The 20,011-nt window shown below is 43.6% G+C and overlaps 1 protein-coding gene across 1 annotated transcript in view; it reads left to right on the top strand.

Annotated features, from left to right (window-relative positions):
* The window catches only part of LOC147103254 (mannosyl-oligosaccharide 1,2-alpha-mannosidase IA-like), a 216,401-nt gene extending 196,744 nt beyond the window's left edge, over window positions 1-19,657 (top strand). The window contains 1 exon segment of the mRNA XM_085962703.1: window positions 1,182-19,657. Coding sequence (XP_085818829.1) covers window positions 1,182-1,311 — 130 coding nt within the window. The 3' untranslated portion in view covers window positions 1,312-19,657.
* Window positions 19,658-20,011: the final 354 nt, after the last annotated feature.

Below are 20,011 nucleotides of genomic sequence, written 5' to 3'. Positions count from 1 at the left end.
CCCTGGGCGGCTGAGAGCCCTTCTCCCCCTCCTCCTCGAGCAGCTTGTCCTGCTCTGCGAGGCTTCTGCTCATTCTCCCAGTCATGCTCAATGCCAACAGAAAGGCCTATTAGTCCACCCATGTCTGGAAATAAATGGTTTGTGCAGAAGCCTTGAAGTCAGCAGAAAAATACTTCAGCGCCTACCACACCACTCCCTGTAGACTTTTGAAACTTTAAACAACGATAGAAAGCACCCAAAACTCGTAGAATTGCAGCAATAGCCAGAAGAAATAAACCAGCAACTAACCTGTAAGTAGTTGATGATCCCTTTAAATAGCACTGGTGGGGGAGCCCTTCATGCTGCTTAATGTCATGTTCAGCTGTGCGAGGTTAAGAGGGAGTAGGCTGGAGCGTGGAGCTCCAAAATGGCAGCACTGGCATCAAATCAGCATTGCACCGTTTTGTTATGATCTGACTACTCTGCATGCTGCCGGCAGACGTTAAGTGTGCATATACTAACCCCTTTACCAATATGGCACTTCACATCAGAAGTATACGCGCGGCCGTGGACACCATTTTGGAAGCTTAAGGGGCCTCATAGCGCCCAAAAACAGGTACTACCGAGCCCAATTTCGCCCCAGCACCTCCAAGAGAGGATGTATGAGCAGAAAATTGGAGAGTTAAAAAGTGCTAAAATTAACAACTCACACAAGAAACGTATATCGAATTAGAAACATGCGGAGGGGGATTTTTGATGTCCGCACAAAACAGGCACAAATTCGACGGAGCAGCCGCGCCTCTGGCCCAAACCATTGCCAGTTGTCGGAGGGCGGAAATCGGCCACGTCCTGGTACAAATGGGCAGATTGTGTGTCTATTTGTACCTGAAAATTGCAAATGAGGTCCTAAAACTAGCATAGGAACTCTATTTGCATATGTAAGCAGCTCCTGCTTAAAACAGGCATTAACCGAGCCTTGGGCGTCACTCCTACTTAGGTGCTGTAAAACATTCCCCTCAAACAACTGAAACTCAGATATTTAAATACACTCTCATTTATACACTGGGAACGTTGGACTCTAGTGGTACGAACCACACTCAGAAAGTAGAAATTATATGATTGTTGCAAAAAGTAACACATCCTGCATTTTCATTATTTCTGGTGGTATATTAACCCTCTTTTTCATTAACTCCCAAAACAAGGTACCTTTATGTGCTGTTCTCTGAAGATGAACTGCTGTCTCCAGAACACTGGGTGTTTAACACAGAGGCCCATCCACTGCCTGTAATACGCAGGAACACACAGGAACAAGTGATCACAAATGATCAGTAAACAAATCTACCCTGAAGAAGGGGTAACCTTTATCAGTCTTTTGGGTTGAGATACATTTCCTTTCCAGTAAAGGACCTTTATTGATTTAGATAGAAATGAGTTGAGAGTCAGCAGTGTAATCGATGTGTTGTGGTGTTTGATCTGCTCTGGACACATTGATTTCCTCTGTGAGGAGTTGCGTGGCCTATTGGCTGCTTGTAGTGGGCCACAACATTAAGCAAAGTCTCAGAAATATACTACTCATACACAAGGTTTGACTGAGGGAGAATGCAAACATCAATTTGGCTCTGTTCTTTCTGACCAAAGGATTAAAATTTCACACATAGAATAAGTATAAAGGCTGTTAGTTTACTTTCTTTCTCATTTTATAAAAAAATATATTTGTGTAAAGCAAAGTGAATGCATATTCAGTTGTTTATATATTAATAATTAAACTAGCATCTCTTTGGTCCCACCGACCAAATATTGCATTGACATGATCGTCTGGGGATCCCGAGGTGTACCATTTTCCAATGACTTGGCCTTTCATTTTCTCTAGTAGGGCACTGGTTTGTGCATTTGCATAAAAAGATTTTATGTGCTACCTTAACATGTTTGTTAATTATTTATTTTAAACAAATTGGCAACTGTGCTAAACAGTGCAGACAGGAATATAATGTAAATTAGTCAACCAGTCCACTAAGAAAAGAACGTAGGAAATTAAATATTAACGCCCTGAAATTCATCTTGGGCGGTAGCAAATCAGCTGTCCGTTTTACGCTCTGCCCATTTTGTGCAACCGTCCAAGCAAATATCACAACTTTAATGTTTATTATTTTATATTCCAGTATTGACTCCACTGTTTTTCAATCTATACAGACTGAACCAGATTTTTCTGCAATACAGTATTATGTTTTAATCCAGCTATTTTAGTTGATAATTCTGACCATAATCATGTAATTTCTAATCACAGTTATCATGTGCATTGCTTGGACATAATGTATACTTTCATCAGATTTATTGTACACTTACACTCATTCTGATCTGTTTTACATATACAATTTAATTCTGATCTCAGTTACACATTGAGCCATTTATTTTGTTCTTAGTTATTTTACATTGTTCCATTCTGATCCCAGTTGTACATTTACACTGTTTCAGTCTGATCTCAGTTATACATTAAATGCATCATTCTGATGTCGGTTATACATTTACACCATTTGATTCCAATCTACATTTGGACAATTATGAACATACAAAAATGACGGACAGAAAAAGAACCACTGATCTATCCAGCTTGTCCCACACATTATGCATCACAATGAATATACTTCACACCCACCCAGACCATGTAATCTCCTGGGAGAGGCAAAAACCAGATAAAAGCCCAAGTTCAATTGCAGGGGAAACTGAAAAATTCCTCTCTGAGCCCCTTAGGCAAACAAAACTGGTCCAGGAGATCACACTGGCCCTGATTTACGTTACAGGATACCTACCTCTTGTACAATTATTCTGATCCTAGAATCATATGGCACAGAAGAAGGACGTTCAGCTCATTGGGCCTGTGTTGGTGCTCGCTTTTCTACTCTAATTCCATCAACCTTGTATTGTTGTATAGTCTTACTTTTCAAATACCTATCTAAATCCCTTTCAAATGATGTCTGAGTCACCATATGTGAAACATTACAACTTCTAATAACTGTGAAAAAAATATTTAACCTTTCCCTTCTTCTAGTGATAATCCTGCATCTATGTCCCTTGTTACCAATTCACCAACCAGTGAAAACAATCTTTTATTACTTATCCTCTCTGCACCTTTCACAATTTAGAAAACCTGTCAGATCTCCCCCTTATTCTTTTCTGTTCCAGTGAAAAATGCCCCAATTTTTCATGCCTTCCTTCATAACTGTAATCTCTCATTCCTAGTAACATTCAAATAAATCTTCATTGTCCCCTTTCCATGATTCTCATACCCTTCCTATAATGAGGTGTCCAGAACTGCACACAGTACTCAAACTGCAGCCTTACCAATGTCTTGAACAAATTCAACATCACCTCCTTGTTTTTATATTTAGTGTTGCTATATATAAAACCCAGAATGCCAGTTGACTTTTTATGCTCTTTTATAGGGATGGTAGTGGAGGGTATACTAGGTATACCCACTTTTTTATTTTTGGAGACAAAAGGATGCCCACTTTTTGGCAGCATGTAATCAAGGGCATACTGAGTATACTCACTTTTTATTGTTCCAGGTTAAGGTCCTGTCTCTAAAAGCACAAGGTGGTAAATCACACAAGGTTAAAATTATATGGCCAGCTATCTTTTGATGAATCCCTTAAGACTATGTGGCAGCTGCTATTACAGCTATTATTTGAACTAAATACTATTATATTAATAGTGATTCATTATGAGATCAAAGTTTAGAAATTACGATGATGTTTGTGGACAAATGTTTAACAGAGGTGTTATAGTGGTCAGAGGAATACTATACTAATATCGTCAACAATAATTTCTATATACTGGTAGAGCAAGAAAGAAGTTTATTATGCAGTTAACAGATTACCTGAATGTGCATGATTCATTGTATAGATTGTGGTCCAGCTTAGTGGGTGTATTCTCTTATATGAAGAAGTACATACAACATTCATATCTATAATATATTAGAAGTCTTACATATAGCGCTCACTTCCTGTCACAGTTAGTTCCTGTAGCACTTTCCTCATCACACCCTGACTCACATGCCTCAAAATGTCTGTTAGTATATAAAAAATCTATACCAAATGCTAGAAAATGCACCAAATAAAGTGTCAAAAATCTAAATTTCTGTAAGGGGCATGTCCTCAGAACTTTCCTACAAAAAAAATCTGACATGATGTATGGTATACTCACATCTAGAATTGCCACTACACCACTGGTCTTTTCAATCTGTGCCTAAAACTCTTTGTTTCTCTACTCTGTTAAGAATCTTACCATTTTAGGGAATACTTCCTTTCACTGTTCTTTTCCACAAAAAATACTCCTTCATATTTCTCAGCATTAAACTGCAGCTGCCACCTATCTGCCCACTCCACCAATCTATTTATATCCTCCAATCTTCTGTATCCTTCTTCACAAATTACAGTCTCCCTATTGGGTATTATCACCAAGTTTCAATATCATTCTCTTGTGCCCATGTCCAAACCATTTGTATAATTGGAAAAAAAAGAGGTCACAGCAACAATTGCTGGGGTACACTACTACCTACATCTCAGCAAGCTGAAAAACAGACATTTATTCTTTGCATTCCATACCCTAGCCACCTCTCTATCTGTTTTGATTACATTCCCTTTAATACCATATGCCTTAATGTTCGTAACAAGCCTCTTATATGGCACCTTATCAAACATCCTTTGAAAGTCCAGCGTACAACATTCTCTAAATTTCCTTTATCTATGCACTCTGTGATTTCTTCAAATAAATTTAATTAAATTAGTCAAGCATGGCCTGGCTGACTGCTGCTACTTACCTCATGCCTTTTTAATTCTTCACTAATTTGTCCTATGTTATGGACCCCAGTAGTTTATCCATAACCGAGGTAAGACTAACTGGCCTATAATCTCCTGGTTTATCCCTTTTCCAGTTTTATTTCTCCTGGTATACAAATACACTGTTTCATTCTGATCTCCGTTATATATTTGCAGTTTCACTCTTTTCTTAATTGTGGTGTGTGTACAATGTGCCTTTAGACAATGGCAATTGGGTTATTTAGTAATAAACAAGCTTGTTAATGTAATAGAATAAGATCATTTAGTGAAGCACATAGTTATTGAATGAAATAATTACAAAGCCTTGTATTGTGTGATTTTGTGCATTTATGGTGAATTTGTTTTATTCAAGATGCTTTGATGTTTAAGTGCACGAATAGAAGGTAATTTTATGATTAAGCACAGTGCCGAGATAAGGGCTCTAGTATTGTAACCCAGATTTTCTGAAACACACTCAACACCAGTGACACTGCACCAGGAACCTCCACCCCCAAAAACATACTGCCATAAAATGAATAATATAATACAGTAGTGTCATTATTGTTATTAGCTTGGATAATTTATGTCCATCTGACAAACCCAATTTCTGAAAATATGATACAGCTCTCTTCAATTACAGCACCAACATCCTCAGCCCCACATGTACCACAGTTCTAATATGCTGAGGCCTGTTTTGCTAGTGCAGTGAGGTGCCAACAGCTCCCTATGCCTTTCTGCTATCAATCACCCATTACTCTGCCTCCCAGGGTCAGTGTCCTGTTCATCTGACATCTCAACAAATGATAATGCCGGCTGCACTAAGCCCACCAGTGAACTTTAATGCAATCTTTACTTTTCTTCTGAATGCACTTGAAAACCTCCTTCACTATGCCTTTCAATACATTTTAATACTTCTTTCCCTAGCCTTTCAGTGGATTTTTAATAATTCTTTCATCCACCCTCTTAGTTCAGTTTAATACTTTCCTCATCTAGTGTCTCAGTGCACTTTAATAGTCCAGTCAGCTAGTGAGAGATTTTTCCCTTCACCTGGGCAGAGATCTCATTGTAGCTCCCACCCGATTTTCATTCCATGGAAGACAAAAATCTACCCCCTGGTTAATTCAGTGCGCTTTAATACTCTGCTCACCTGGTCTCAGTGCACTTTAATACATAACTTACTTGTTCTCTGTGCTTTAATACTCCTCTCACATGCTCTCCATGCACTTTAATACTCCCCTCACCTGGTCTCCGTGCACTTTAGTACTCCCCTCACCTGGTCTCCGTGCACTTTAGTACTCCCCTCACCTGGTCTCTGTGCACTTTAGTACTCCCCTCACCTGGTCTCCGTGCACTTTAGTACTCCCCTCACCTGGTCTCTGTGCACTTTAGTACTCCCCTCACCTGGTCTCCGTGCACTTTAGTACTCCCCTCACCTGGTCTCCGTGCACTTTAGTACTCCCCTCACCTGGTCTCCGTGCACTTTAGTACTCCCCTCACCTGGTCTCTGTGCACTTTAGTACTCCCCTCACCTGGTCTCTGTGCACTTTAGTACTCCCCTCACCTAGTTTCTGCACTTTAGTACTCCTCTCACCCTGATATCTGGGTGCACTTCTAAAACCTTCTTTTTCTTTGAGCGGCAATTTACTGCTATATTTATTAAAACATCTTTTCTCTCTCCTCTTGCTCCAGTCTGATCAGAGCATGCATCACTCGCAACTGATGTCCAGCACTGTTTTCCTTAACTGGTTGCTAGGATGTGTTGCAAGAACAACCCAGGGATAAATTATCCTCTGATTTTCCTCTTCCAGTGGGATGCTGACCCATGCTCAGCCCTTTCCTGTACACTGTTGCTCAGTTCCGGAACTGAAAAGATGGGACATCAAACCTGTATTCCTTCTTTCATGGACATCGTGCATTTTTGTCCAACACTTAGAATCACGGGGTAGAAATTGGTTTGCGTTTCTCCCATTTTACACGCAGTGCAACATCCGGTGCAGGAAGTGGACCCGACACCATATTGGTTTGCGTGCTCATTAGGCGTCCCTGGCAGTTGTTTGAAACAAACGCAGGCATCATTAAAAATGGTAATAAAGGTCCTGTGACTGAATCAGGACCCTTTGGGAAATTATATCTGTGCACGCCTGAAACGGCACTTGCCCAACAATTCATGGCGTGAACAGTCGATAAGCAGCCTTTATTATTTAAAGGGATCCCCACCTTCATTAAGTTAAGTCTCTGGTTAGTTGCTTTAGCCTACCAGGGTACTTTTGGACCAAGTTTTTTGCTGCTTTGGCTACAGTTTGGCTGTGAAATACTTTGAAAGAGAGAGTTTTGAAACTCCTGAACTCCTTTTCAGAATTTGCTTAATCTCAGTGTTGAACATGTTGGGCTTACCCTTGAGATTCCCAAATCAGAAGGAAGAGCAGTAGAAAAGACCTGCAGAGGATGCAAGAAGAGGGCGAAGGAGGCAATGGCACAGGCCTTCAGAAATAAAATATCATACCTGAACCTCACAGGAGCAGTGTATAACGTGACTGCATTTCAACAGGGAGACGGTCGCTTACCTGTGCCACCCCACCTGTTGGAGCGAGAATCAAAGCCCAACACCAGGGCATGCCCTGCATTGCTTATGGCAGCAGAGGTCATTGTGGCTCTGAACCTTTGTGCGTCCAGCTCCTTCCAAACTGCTTCTGGTGATAGCAGCAACATCAGTCAGTTTTCGGCACACACGGTGATCCAGCAGGTCACTGATGCACTCTTTGTGAGGTGACAACAGTTCATCGCCTTCCCCATGGAGGCTGACAAGCAGGAAGAAAGACCATTGGAATTTGCCCGGATTGCTGGATTCCCACAGGTGCATCATAGACTGCACCACACAGCTCTGTGTGTTCCCCATCACAAACCAGCTCTGTTTCTGAACAGGAAGAATTTCCATTCATTCAATGTGCAACTTATTTGTGATTATAGGCAGCGAGTCAGTGAGGTCTGTGCTTGGTTTCCTGGCAGTAGTTATGACGCTTTCATACTGCACCAGTCCTCAGTACCCACTCTGTTACAACCAGACCATCAGATGGCAGGATGACTTCTGGGGAGACAAAGGCTATCTTCACACCAACTGGCTCACGACTCCTGTCAGGAACCCGAGCACAGATGTGAAGCGCAGACATAATCAGAGCCATGCAACAAGGGGTTGGATTGAGCAAACCTGAAACAACGGTTCCGCTGCCTGGACAAGAGTCCTTCAGTATAGCCCAGAGTGAGTGTCAAGATTCAGAATTCTTTACTGCATGCTCCATAATCTTGCAATGCAAAGGGAATTGCCGTGGTGCTTCCTGAGGAGTAAGAAGTGGAGGTGAAAGATAAAAAAGGGGATGAGGAACCAGAGGATGCAGAGGAAGAGCACAGCCCAGCAGGGCTGTGAACTGCCAGAGCTGTAAGGCAGAAAATTATTGAGGAGAGATTCTCCTGAACCTCCCCTCCCCTCCATAGAGCACCAACAGTCTCTCCTTCCATCTGACCCAGTCCTGACACCCACCATAACAATGCCCTCAAACTGTGCATCTTCATAGGTGTTCCTGTTACATCACTAAGATTATGAAGACCAACACCAAATTAAAAGAAAAGATTTTACTTCACTGCTCTAAAATACTCCAGTCTTGATTTGACAGATGGTTACAGGACAGATGCATATTTACAGATCACTCTTGTGCAAAACTTTAGTGCCTGACTTGTGTGCTAGCTTACCTATTCCAGTTCTCCTACGAGGTAGTTCCTAGTGGCTACAGCTTGGGAGGTGAAAGGCTGCTGAACTTCCACTGAGGGCACTTGAGATGGCTGTGGTGGGCGACCTTGAGGAGCTCTGACTGTTGAAGAATCGGCTGCAGACTACTGGGAATCAGCTTTGGCCAGGGCAGTCTGGCACCAACAAGGGTACTGGTTGAGAGGCTGGTGAGGGAGCAAGTATGCCGTTATCCTGAGAGAGGACAGCATGTGCCTCTCCCATGGAGACAATACCACTCTCGGGGCTAAATCTCAGCACTGCTCTGCGCGAGAACAGAGTGCAGGCGTGTGTGAGGGTGAGATTTAAGTGAGGAGGGAACAAGAAAAAAATGGTGGAAAATCTTGCGGGGCATGTCCTCCAACCTTGCCAAACGCCATGCTCCTGATGCGTGCCCCTGCCTACGATGTTCATAACTTGTTTCTCCAGTGGAGAGAGCACCTGGATGAGATGTGGCCCTCCTCCTGTGATTGCCTGTTCCCTCTGATTGCCTGCGAGTTTGTCCTGCAAGAAAGAAGGGAGTGTGTTAGTGTTAGAGTAGTGAGATGTTTTGAGTATGTGCATGTCAGGGTAGAATAGTGTTGCTTTTGTATGAATGGTGGCAGAGGTGTGAGGAGGTGAGGGCAGTAATAGTGAGGAGAATAGCAGGTGTGAAGTAGGAACAGAAAGAGGCAGAGTGAATTGTGCTGCAGTGATTTGAGGAGAGAGATGGAAAGAGTGGTGAATGCTGGGGCCAGAGGTAGTGCAGGGCTAAGCAGAAAGTAATGAGTGATATGAGGAAGGAAGCTTACCTTAACTAGTCTTGTGAGATCATTGCACCATGTCCTGGGGACAGTGCTCATCTACTCTGCCCACTCAAGCTGCACAGCTTGCCTGGACATCTTCTTGCCGACCTCCGCCACCAATTCCTCCAACGCAGCATCAGGAAAACAAGGGGCCCTTGTAGCTTCTCCTCTGCCTGCCATTATCAGCAATCTTCAGTGACAGTTGCCTGCAGCCAAAGTGCACTTCCTCTTTAAGAGGTGTCATCAGTGCGCGATAGTGACGCCCCTTTAGACAAGCAGCCAATGAACAGTGTGAGTAGTGGTGGCAGCCTAGCTGTTCTATTTAAATTAATTAGAAGGACCAATTTGCATCCATGTGATTGGGCACGCATTCCATTATGTGTCCGAAAATGGTCTTAAACCAGTTTCTACCCCACCATGTCCAAATCATTTAGTCTTCTAATATAATTTGAGTGCCCCATTATGCTGTATTATCAGTGTGATTCATATCCACTTCGCTCAGCCTTCCAGTACTTTAATCTCCACAGTCCTAGAATATATAACCAAATTAGATTTTGCAGGAGAGGGAATTAAGACATTGGTAAATATAAATGAGCATCTGATTAGTGCTAACCAAACACGTAATGTCGGCCAGGACAAGGCCATGAATCCCACGAGCGATAGGTTCAATACAATGGGAAAACTCAAGGAGGCGGAGCAAAGTTGCAATGGCAGGATTTAAAGGCCTGCTTCAATTTAAAGGGGTAGATTCTTTGATGATCTGGCTCTCTTTTGGTGCTGCCTGCTAAGCCTGGCTTCCTATACAGCCTCCTGCTGCTCCTCATCCTTTTCCACCAAAATGTAAATCATGTACAATGGGATTCCCACATTGTAGCCTTCAGATGGGTGTTGCTTAATGCTTCCTCAGAACAACCATGTCTGCGGGTAAGAGGAATCATTGGTGAAGGCCGCAGAACTAGAATGCAAACTAAATTTTCCAATCAATGCAGGCAAACCAAAGAAATGTGTAGAAGTCTGTGAAGTCGATCAGAAGTTAACATACCACTTGATGCGCTGGTCCTGGGAGCTGCCCCTGCTATATATTGATGCGGAGTTAGCCTGGCACATAGAAAGGTGGAAGAGATGGAATTTAGGATAGGTGACATCATCACATCCTAAATCCAGTATTTGTTTGGATATGCATTGAGAATGTGGGTGCAACTGCCCACTTCCACCCTTCCCAACCCAGGAATTTTGAGCCCAATGTCCACAAAGCACCCAGACCAGATGAGATAAACCTAAAAATTTGTAAGAAAATTAGCCAGGTTATTTCTCGAAGCTCCATAAATACAGATGATGTGCCTGAGGATGGGGGATGACCCTGTAGTCTGAATATTCTAAAGAGGAGTCAGATGGGTGTTGCTTAATGCTTCCTCAGAACAACCCTGTCAATTCAGGAAATTGCAGTCCACCTTGTCTGATGATGATAATGCCTATTTTAATATCTAATTCATCCATTTTCTCTGCCCCACATACAATTTCACTTTCTTTAAGCACAGTCACTCAGTCATTTTTATTGCCCTATTCCTCAGGTCCGTCACTCCTCATTATTCCCTTTTTTAAAGTCTTTGGGGGAGAAATTCAGTAGGTTGCGCCACCCGTTAGCGCCTTAAGAGGGCGCTAAGTGGGTTGCAAGCCAACTGGCGCCCGCGCGCGGCACTGTCCACGCCTCCCACTGAATTCCGCGGGACGTTAGTGGTGGCGCTAACCATTAGCGCTGCGCCGCTACTGATGATATCATCGGTGTGCGCAGCGCCCCGCTGACGCCCCGGCCGCAATATTTGGCAGCGCCCCCTGATTTACCACCGGACGCTATGTCCAACCGGTTCAGGGGGGCCTACCTGTGGCCAGAGAGGCGCAAATTAAAGGCGAGGTGTGGGGCGGCCATTTTTGTTGTTGGCCGCCTGCCAGCACCTGCCTGCGCTCCCGTCCCCGGCCTCCTGAACCCCCCCCCCCCCCGCGGAGTGCCGGCTGCGCTCCAAGAGCCTGGCACTTCTCCTCGGTGCCGGGCTCTTTTGCCTGCACTCCTGATCCTCGGGGGCCCAGCTGGGCCCCAGATCGCACTACACAAGGCCCCTCCCCTTTAAGAAAGGGAGGAAGGCCTGCAATACCGCAGCGCGACGTGCCGCAGTGTGTGGCGCTATTCACTATGACAATATTCACTCGCAGCGCCCCAAGAGGGATGCGGGGCGCCTCCAGTAGCGCCGCGCTTCCCTTTGGGGCGCAACAACTCAATTTCCGGTGTGGGGGTGCGAATGTTTCCAGGGCACTACTTTTCGCGCCCTGGCGAGGCTGGTGCCCCAAACGGGGCTATACTCAATTTCTCCCCCTTTGTCCCCATTAATGCTCCTTCATCTAATCTCTTTGGTCTATGTTAATATTAGATAGAACAGGCTATTGGGTGATGGAGTATTTAATGCCCACTTCATTTGCCTTCAATACATGTTTAACACCCATTTGGAGAAGGGTGTATAAGATTCACTGCAGTATGGGTTATTTTATTCTCAATTAATATTAGATCAAATACATAATTAATAATAGTGTTCAGACTAAACGCTACTCATAGAAAGTCTTCACAAGTAGTTTTTAAAAAGGAAATAACTTCCTACAATAGCTGAATGGATAAATGTGGTCAGGACCAGGAACCATGGTGGATTTTTCCCCATCTTTAGCCCAGGGTGCTGCAGCCTGTTGACTCCAACTGAGATCAGCTAACTTAAAACAGACTGGGGATCAAACCAGGGACTTCCTAGTTGTATGCCACAATTCCACACTAGCATCAGAGAAAAGTACAGCACAGAAGGAGACCATTTGGCCCATTGAGTCTGCACCGGCTCTTTCAAAGAGCATCCGGTTAGTCCCACTTCCCTGTTCTATCCCTATATCCCTGCAATTTTTTCTCCTTCAAGTATTTATCCAATTCCCTTTTGAAAGTTGCTATTGAATCTGTTCCACAATCCTTTCAGGCCGTGCATTCCAAATCCTAACCACTTGTTGTGTAAAAAGGTTTTTCCTCATGTCATCTCTGGTTCTTTTGCCAATCACCTTAAATTGCCCTCTGGTTATCGACTCTTAAGTTTCTTTTTATTTACTCTATCTAAACCCTTCATGATTTTAAACACCTCTATCAAATCTCCTCTTAGCCTTCTCTACTCTAAAGAGAACAACCCCAGCTTCTCCAATCTATCCACGTAACTGTAATCCCTCATCCCTGGAACCATTGTAGTAAATCTCTTCTGTACCCTCTCCAAAGCCTTCACATCCTTCTAAAGTGTGGTGACCAGAATTGGATACAATACTCCAGCTGGGGCCGAACTAGTGTTTTATAAAGATTTAGCATAACTTCCTGGGTTTTGTACTCTATTCTTCTATTTATAAAGCCCAAGATCCAATATGCTTTATTAATTGCTTTGTTAACCTGTCCTGCCACCTTCAAAGATTTGTGCACAAACAACCCCAGGTCTCTCTCTTCTTGTACCCCCTTTAAAACTGTACCATTTAGCTTGTATTGTCTCTCCTCATTCTTCCTACCAAATGTATCATCAAACTTTTCTGCACTGAATTTCATCAGCCATGTGTCCAGCAATTCCACCAGCTGAAGTCTATTACTATCTTCCTCACTGTTTACTGCACTTCCAAGTTTTGTGTCATCTGCAAATTTTGAAATTGTGCCCTGTACCTCCAAGTCCAAGTCATTAATGTATATCAAAAACAGCAGTGAACCCTGGGTAACACCACTGTATACCTCCCTCCAGTCCAAAAAACAGCCATTCACCACAATTCTCCATTTTCTATCTCTTAGCTAATTTTTTCTCCATGTTGCTACTGCCCCTTTTATCCCATGGGTGTCAATCTTGCTAACAAGCTTATTATGTGGTACTTTAGCAAATGCCTTTTGAAAGTCCACATACACAACATCAACTGCACTGCCCTCACTCACCCTCTGTGTTACCTCACCAAAAACTCAAACATGATTTGTGCTTAACAAATCCATGCTGGCTCTCCTTTATTAGTAGATACTTGTCCAAGTGGCTGTTAATTTTCTCACGGATTATTGTTTCTAAAAGCTTCCCCACCACCAACGTTAAACTGGCTGGCCTGTAATTGCCAGGTTTATCCTTCTCCCCTTTATTTGAACAAGGGTTTAACATTTACAATCTTCCAGTCCTATGGCACCACCCCTGTATCTAAGGAGGATTGGAATATGTGGCCAGCACCTCCGCAATTTATACCCCTACTTCCCTCAGCAGCCTAGGATGCATCCCATCCGGACCGGTGACGAATCCACTTTAAGTACTGCCAGCCATTCTAGTACCTCCTCTTTATCTATTTTTATCTCATCCAGTATCCCCACAACCTCCTCGTTTACCGTAGCTTTGGCAAAGTTCTCTTCAAACACCGATGCAAAGTACTCATTTAGTACCTCAGCCATGCCTTCTGCGTCCATCAATAGATCTCCATGTTGGTCCCTAATTGGCCCCATCGCTTCTCTGACAGCCCTTTTACTGTTAATATGCCTATAGATGACCTTTGGATTCCCTTTTATGTTAGCCTCCAATCTATTCTCGTACTGTCTCTTTGCCCCTCTTATTTCCTTTTTCACTTCTCCTCTGTCCTTTTTATATTCAGCCTGATTCTCACTTGTATTATCAAGATGACATCTGTCATATGCCCCCTTTTCTGCTTCATCCTACTCCTTTGTCATCCAGAGAGGGCTTTGGTTGCCCTCCCTTTCCCCCTTGTGGAAATGTACCTAGACTGTACCCGAACCATCTCCTCTTTAAAGGTTGCCCATTGCTCCATTACATTTCTGCCTGCCAGTCTATGGGCTCGATTTTTGCCAGGCTCGAGGAGGCGGGATTGGAGGCGTGTGAGGTGTTAAAATCGCTAAAAATGGCAGGCGGGCCCGATCCTGCCTCTATCACACCTCCGAGCAATTTTCCCAAAATGCGTGTTTTCTGACCCCGTTTCCATGCCGCCTTCAAGAGGCGGAAAAGGCCCTTAACAACCAGTTAAGTGCCTCTATAATCCCATTTTGAGAGGCCTTTCTGATTTTACCACTTTTCCCACGTCCTGCACGTCTCCTCTGGAACACACCAGGTGAATCCTGGCGGCCTCACAAGTGGACTGCTTACTAACAGCTGCAGCTCCACCATTAAAAAGGAGTTTTCACCAATCATCATTTGCAGGTGGCAGAACTTTGTTGTCTCAGGTCTGGGGGAACTTTTAGCAGGCATACCCATTGTTGTGGAAGTTTGGAGCCTGACACCCATCTCCAGTGTGACCTCCTGGGAAACCCCTCTCGCCACCTTGACTCAGTGCTTTCTCAACTGAGGCGTATACCAGAAGTATGGGAACCATTTATTTCCTTTCCTCCTGGACATCAGATTCGGACGAAGACCAGCCGTGGCAGCAGCAAAACCATGAACAACAGCAGCAGCAACAACAGGAGCGCCAAGCTGCTGCTCACCCACCTGAAGCTGCACAGGCCAGAAGGCACCAGTACGCGACCACATTGCTGCCCGGATGCAAGGGATGCACTCATCTTGGCCAGATTTGCTTAGCCTGCACAATCAAACACTTTTGTCTCGCACCTTCTTATCAGACCATCGATAATGGCCAAGAACCGGCGGATTCCTTTCACTCTGACCACCATACTGACAATTGCAAGTCGCCCTAAGCCCTCAATGTCGAAGTCCCATTAGCGAAATGACACACGCCACAACTGCAACAGTTTGCCATCAGAATTTTTTATGACAATAAGCAACTGATGGCTTTTCAAAGTTAAACACAACATTACACCCAAGTGACTACCCTTGTGACTACTTGTGCATTATCTTCCTCTTACCCATGCTCCTACGTGGTGCTTCCCCTGTGGCTTCAGCAGATGTGCAGGCCCCTTGCCCACTTTCTTGCTGCTCCTGTCTCGACACCTTTGGCGGGCGTCCTCTGAGGTTGCGAACCTGTGAGGGCTCAGCAACAGTCTGCTGCTCCTGTGGCTGTGCAGGGGTTGAGACGCCGATCTCAGTTGGGTGGGGACTCTGGTGGGGCTCTGACCAAGGGCTCTGCAGTGGCATGGTCGTGTGAGCACTTGGAGAGGAGCCCCCACTTCCTTGTTGTATGCCATGGGTCATGGGTCAGCCCCACTTCAGAGCTAGCAAGTGGCTGGACAGCACCTTCCTGCACTGCAGGGGGGCCATGAGGACCCGTTTCTGCACTGGAAGTCCTACTCCAGTGGACTTGCATGCAGGTCTGGTTTATTTGCTCAATAGCTGACCATCGCTCCTCAAGAGATGTCAGTCTATTCTGAACAATTACCATGTTTTCCATACCCTGGCGACTAAGCTCCTCCATGGACGTAGCCAGCCTTACCATGGAGGTAGCCATCCTTTCCAAGGAGGTTGTCATCCTTTCCGTGGTGATGCGTTCATGCGCCAATGCCTCTACAAAGGTTCTGCTCATGTTAGCGATTGACTCCTCCATTCGCTCCACACTCGCTGCGACCCTGGAGACAAAACCTGCCAGAGACTCCTGCACCTTTTCCTGGAGTTCCCGCACTGCTCTCCTTCTGGATGGACCCGGAGGCACAGGGTCGACATGCAGCGGAATCGAGCTTGGACCGACCTCTCCACTGCGACGAGGACTCTCCACTGCTGTCCCTGTCTCCACCATCTGCTAATGTTCACTTGTGAGCTGTGATACACCGGATGACAACTCTATGTCCCGAAGGTCCCACTGAGGTGTGAGTGTCTGCGCTGGTGCAGGGTGCGCTTCATTCTGCTGACGGAGCGACCTCAGAGGTTGCAGCTTCCTCTTGAGTCTGGAAGCTCAGGCTCTTCCTCCTGGACAGTGGGGAACGGGGGTTCTCGATGGTCCTGTGGGGGAGTAAAGGAAACAGAGATGTGAGGTAAAGGTTGCATGCACATTGAAATGTGCAGATGATCATAAGTCAATCTGTTAGAGCATCAGAATCATTATCAGTCACTCATGCAATGTCAATGAGAGAGATGCCAAACTATTCTGTCACCAGCTTGCTGTGATGCGCCCGCCTGTCCGTCCCCCACTTGGGAATCCTCCTCAATCCCGGCAATTTCCAGGGCCGCCTCCTCCAAGGTGGTGAGCTGGGCTACTGAGAGTGGCCCTCCTCCTGTCCTTGCTCTTTCCCTCTTATTGTGGGCTCTCTTTTCCTGCAATGAGGGACACAAATGGAGTTTAAGTGAGAATGACAGAGTGAGTGTAGCAAATCCATAGCATAGATGCTTAGAAGGAGACAACGAGCCCTCCCTGTGTGTTGTAAGTTGTTGTCATTGTATCACAGTGATAGGGAGTGTGAGGGCTGCATGGTGGAATAGTTAAGTGAATGTGACCATAGAGAGAGAGGGAATGGGTATGGGTGCAGGGATGTCAGTGTCAAGTGGGATGTGGAGGAAGAGGTTGGCAAAGCAGAGTGCTGGTGAGGAGAGGCGATGGGGATGAGATTGAGGTTGATGAGAAAGTCATACTCACTTTTCCTGTGCGGAGAAGGTCATGAAACCTCTTCCTGCACTGCAACCAGGTTTTGCGGCACATAGAGATGGCATTGATCTCCTGGGCCACTTGCAGCCACACAGCTTTAGTCTGTTGTGGTGGCTTTTTTCTCCCTGAGGAAGGGAAGAGCACCTCCTTATTAGATCTTGCTCCCTGCACCAGAGCTTGGAGGGAGGGCTCATCAAAGCGAGGTGCACACTTTTGCTTGCTGGTGGACATGGTCGGTAAATGAAGTCCTTCATACAATGTCCAAAGCGTTTCCAGGCCTTAAATCTAGCAGCACTGATGATGTCATCAGAGGCGACTTTCAGGATGGAAAGACTAATTGGGCCAGGGGTTCCCACACGCTGGAAATCAAGTGCCCAGTTAGGGGAAAATCGCTCTTTTTTCCCACTTCACATCGGAGTCGGGGTCCTGACACGAAAACCATCTGACACACCCCAGCCCGACCCCAATGGCAAAATCGAGCCCTTTGACTCCAATTTACCCGGGCCAGATTCCTCTTCAATTCGCTGAAATTAACCCTGCTCCAGTTAAGTATTTTTTATTCTCAATTGCTCCTTGTCCTTCTCCATAACTAATCTAAATGTTATGATACAATGATCACTATTCCCGAGATGTTCCCACACTGTGACAATCGCCACTTGACCCACTTCATTTCCCAGGACTAGATCCAGCAATGCCTCCTTCCTCATTGGGCAGGAAACATACTGATCAAGAAAGTTCTCCTGAACACACTTCAGAAATTCCTCCCTCTCTCTGCCCTTAGCACAATTGCGCCCGATTCAATATTGGGGTAGTTAAATTCTCCCATTATCAGTACTCTATAGTTCATGCACCTCTCAATAATTTCCCTGCAAATCTGCTCCTCTATCCTTCCCACTATTTGGTGGCTTATAAAATACACCAAGTAGCATAATGGGGCTAGGGGGGAAAGTTGCGTTGATCTAGAAGTTCAGCCATGATCCTATTGAATGGTGGAACAGGCTCAAGGAGCCGTACAGCCTACTCCTACTCCTATTTCTTATGCTCTTAATAGCTCCTCTATTGTTAACTCCAACCAAATAGATTCTGTCTTTGAGCCCCTCAAATACATTCTTTCTTTCTAGCACTGTAATATTTTCCTTAATCAAAACTGCTACCTAAGCAGTTAATTTATCCATTCAGCTATTTCAGAAATGGTTTCCTTTTTTAAAATACTGTGCAGACATTCTGTGGGCAGAGTTTCATCTGAACACATTTTTTTCTAATATTGATTGACAATAAAATAACTACTGCAGTGAAGCTTACAAGTGATTGCCTTGTTCTGTCTCTCTTGAAGATGATGTGATGATAGAACCATGGAAATGAGAAATCCTTCAGGGTAATTATAAAATAATTTCCTTTTAAACTAATCAGTTAAAAAATCTTGAGTCCACAATATTATTTAAAGAGTATGGAAACAATGTGTAGAATCCTATCATCTTACAAAGTTACTTGATTATCAACAGGTAACAATGGCCCAGGTTGATATAATAAAATGTCAGAATAATTGCTGATCTAACAAGTGCATGTGTTGTCTCATTGATAACAGTAATAATTGTTGTTTGTGTGCATTTTGTGTTGGTTCCTTATATTTAGGGCCCACAACAGTTTAATGTTTACATGGTAAAGAATAAGCAATAATCTGAACCACATGGAATTCTTATTCATAGCTTTGAGGCATGGAGAATGGGAAAATAGAGATTATATTTTCCGTTCAGCAGCATTTGTTTTGCTTTTAGCATCGGGGTTAAGTGTCCAATGGTCCTCCAGCTATTTCAGCTTTTAGATTTCATAACATTGCCTCCAGCAAACTAACAGACATTACATTTAAACTCATTGTGCTTGATTCCAGTACAGATATTTGTGAGGTACAATTGTGATGAACCTATTGCTTTCTATTACATGTTTACAGCATCTGTATCAAGTCTGCATGGGACTTGTATTAGTGCAGTGTCAACAGTTTCAAGTGGACATTCTTTAAAACCCTTAGCAATGTGTACATCATTCAGTTTTCTTTGGCATAATCATTGTCAAATGCTGCCCTAATTAAAAATATTGATTCCTGGCTGAGTTATTGTCTTTACTGTATAATTCACATATTACACACAGCCAAAAATGCACTCTTAAGTAAAGGAAAAACAGTGGAGTATACAAAGACCAATTTCATTTTAATATACTGATAATAAATCTATCTGTTACACCAGTTTACAAAATGTTGAGTGTTACTTGTACAATGCATTGTACAGTTGTAAACACTGATTGCATTATCGTGTATATAAATTGAATTCTGTGTTTTATACAGTTAAGAAAATTACTGAATATAGTTTTGCAAATTGCAAGATGGAGGAGTTAAGTAAAATGAAGAAATTGATTGTGTTTGATTGTGGTAAGGGACATGAGCTGGAATAAAGAGAGGACACAACATTTTGTTTTATATTGTGAGGTATTTTAATTTTCTTGGATATACTTATGATTTTTCCTTTAGAACATATATAAAGTTTGCTTCTGGATTTGTGTTGATAAATATTGTGATTTCATTTTATTTTAAAATTGTAATGGAAGCTAACTAAGATGCAATGGATGCAAAACTGATGTGAACTTTTTCTAATGGTTTACTATATGTAATTTTTTCAAGTCATGAAAGACCAAAATATGTAATAAATTTGGTATATTGTAACTAATATCCTTTATAATTAAAGATTGATATATTATCACGTGTAATCAAACTTTGTTCTGGCATCAGACAACAGCACCCCTTTATTTTTATCTTTTTACTTTGTTAGCTGTAGAGTACATAGTACCTGTTTAAATCAAAACAACTCTACCTTTCTGCAAATCTTTATCTTTATTAAATATTGAATGACAGTCGATTTACATGTAGCAAAGAATGGATGCAAGTTCTTCAGAAGTTTCAGCTGTAGAATATATTGTAGGAATGTCTAGTTCCTATCAAAAGACTGAGGTCCACTCAGGCGATCAAATAAACGAGGTTTAATGAAAACTAACAGAGTTTAACGGATAATTACAGGAGAACATCGAATATAGGTCTAGTCAGTTCGGAGGCT

Source organism: Somniosus microcephalus, chromosome 20 (genome assembly GCF_052327205.1).
Source record: "Somniosus microcephalus isolate GS21.2 chromosome 20, FLI_Smic_1.0, whole genome shotgun sequence".
Taxonomy (NCBI): domain Eukaryota; kingdom Metazoa; phylum Chordata; class Chondrichthyes; order Squaliformes; family Somniosidae; genus Somniosus; species Somniosus microcephalus.
The sequence above is the reverse complement of the archived record's forward strand: the minus strand, read 5'-3'. Positions and strand labels throughout refer to the sequence as shown.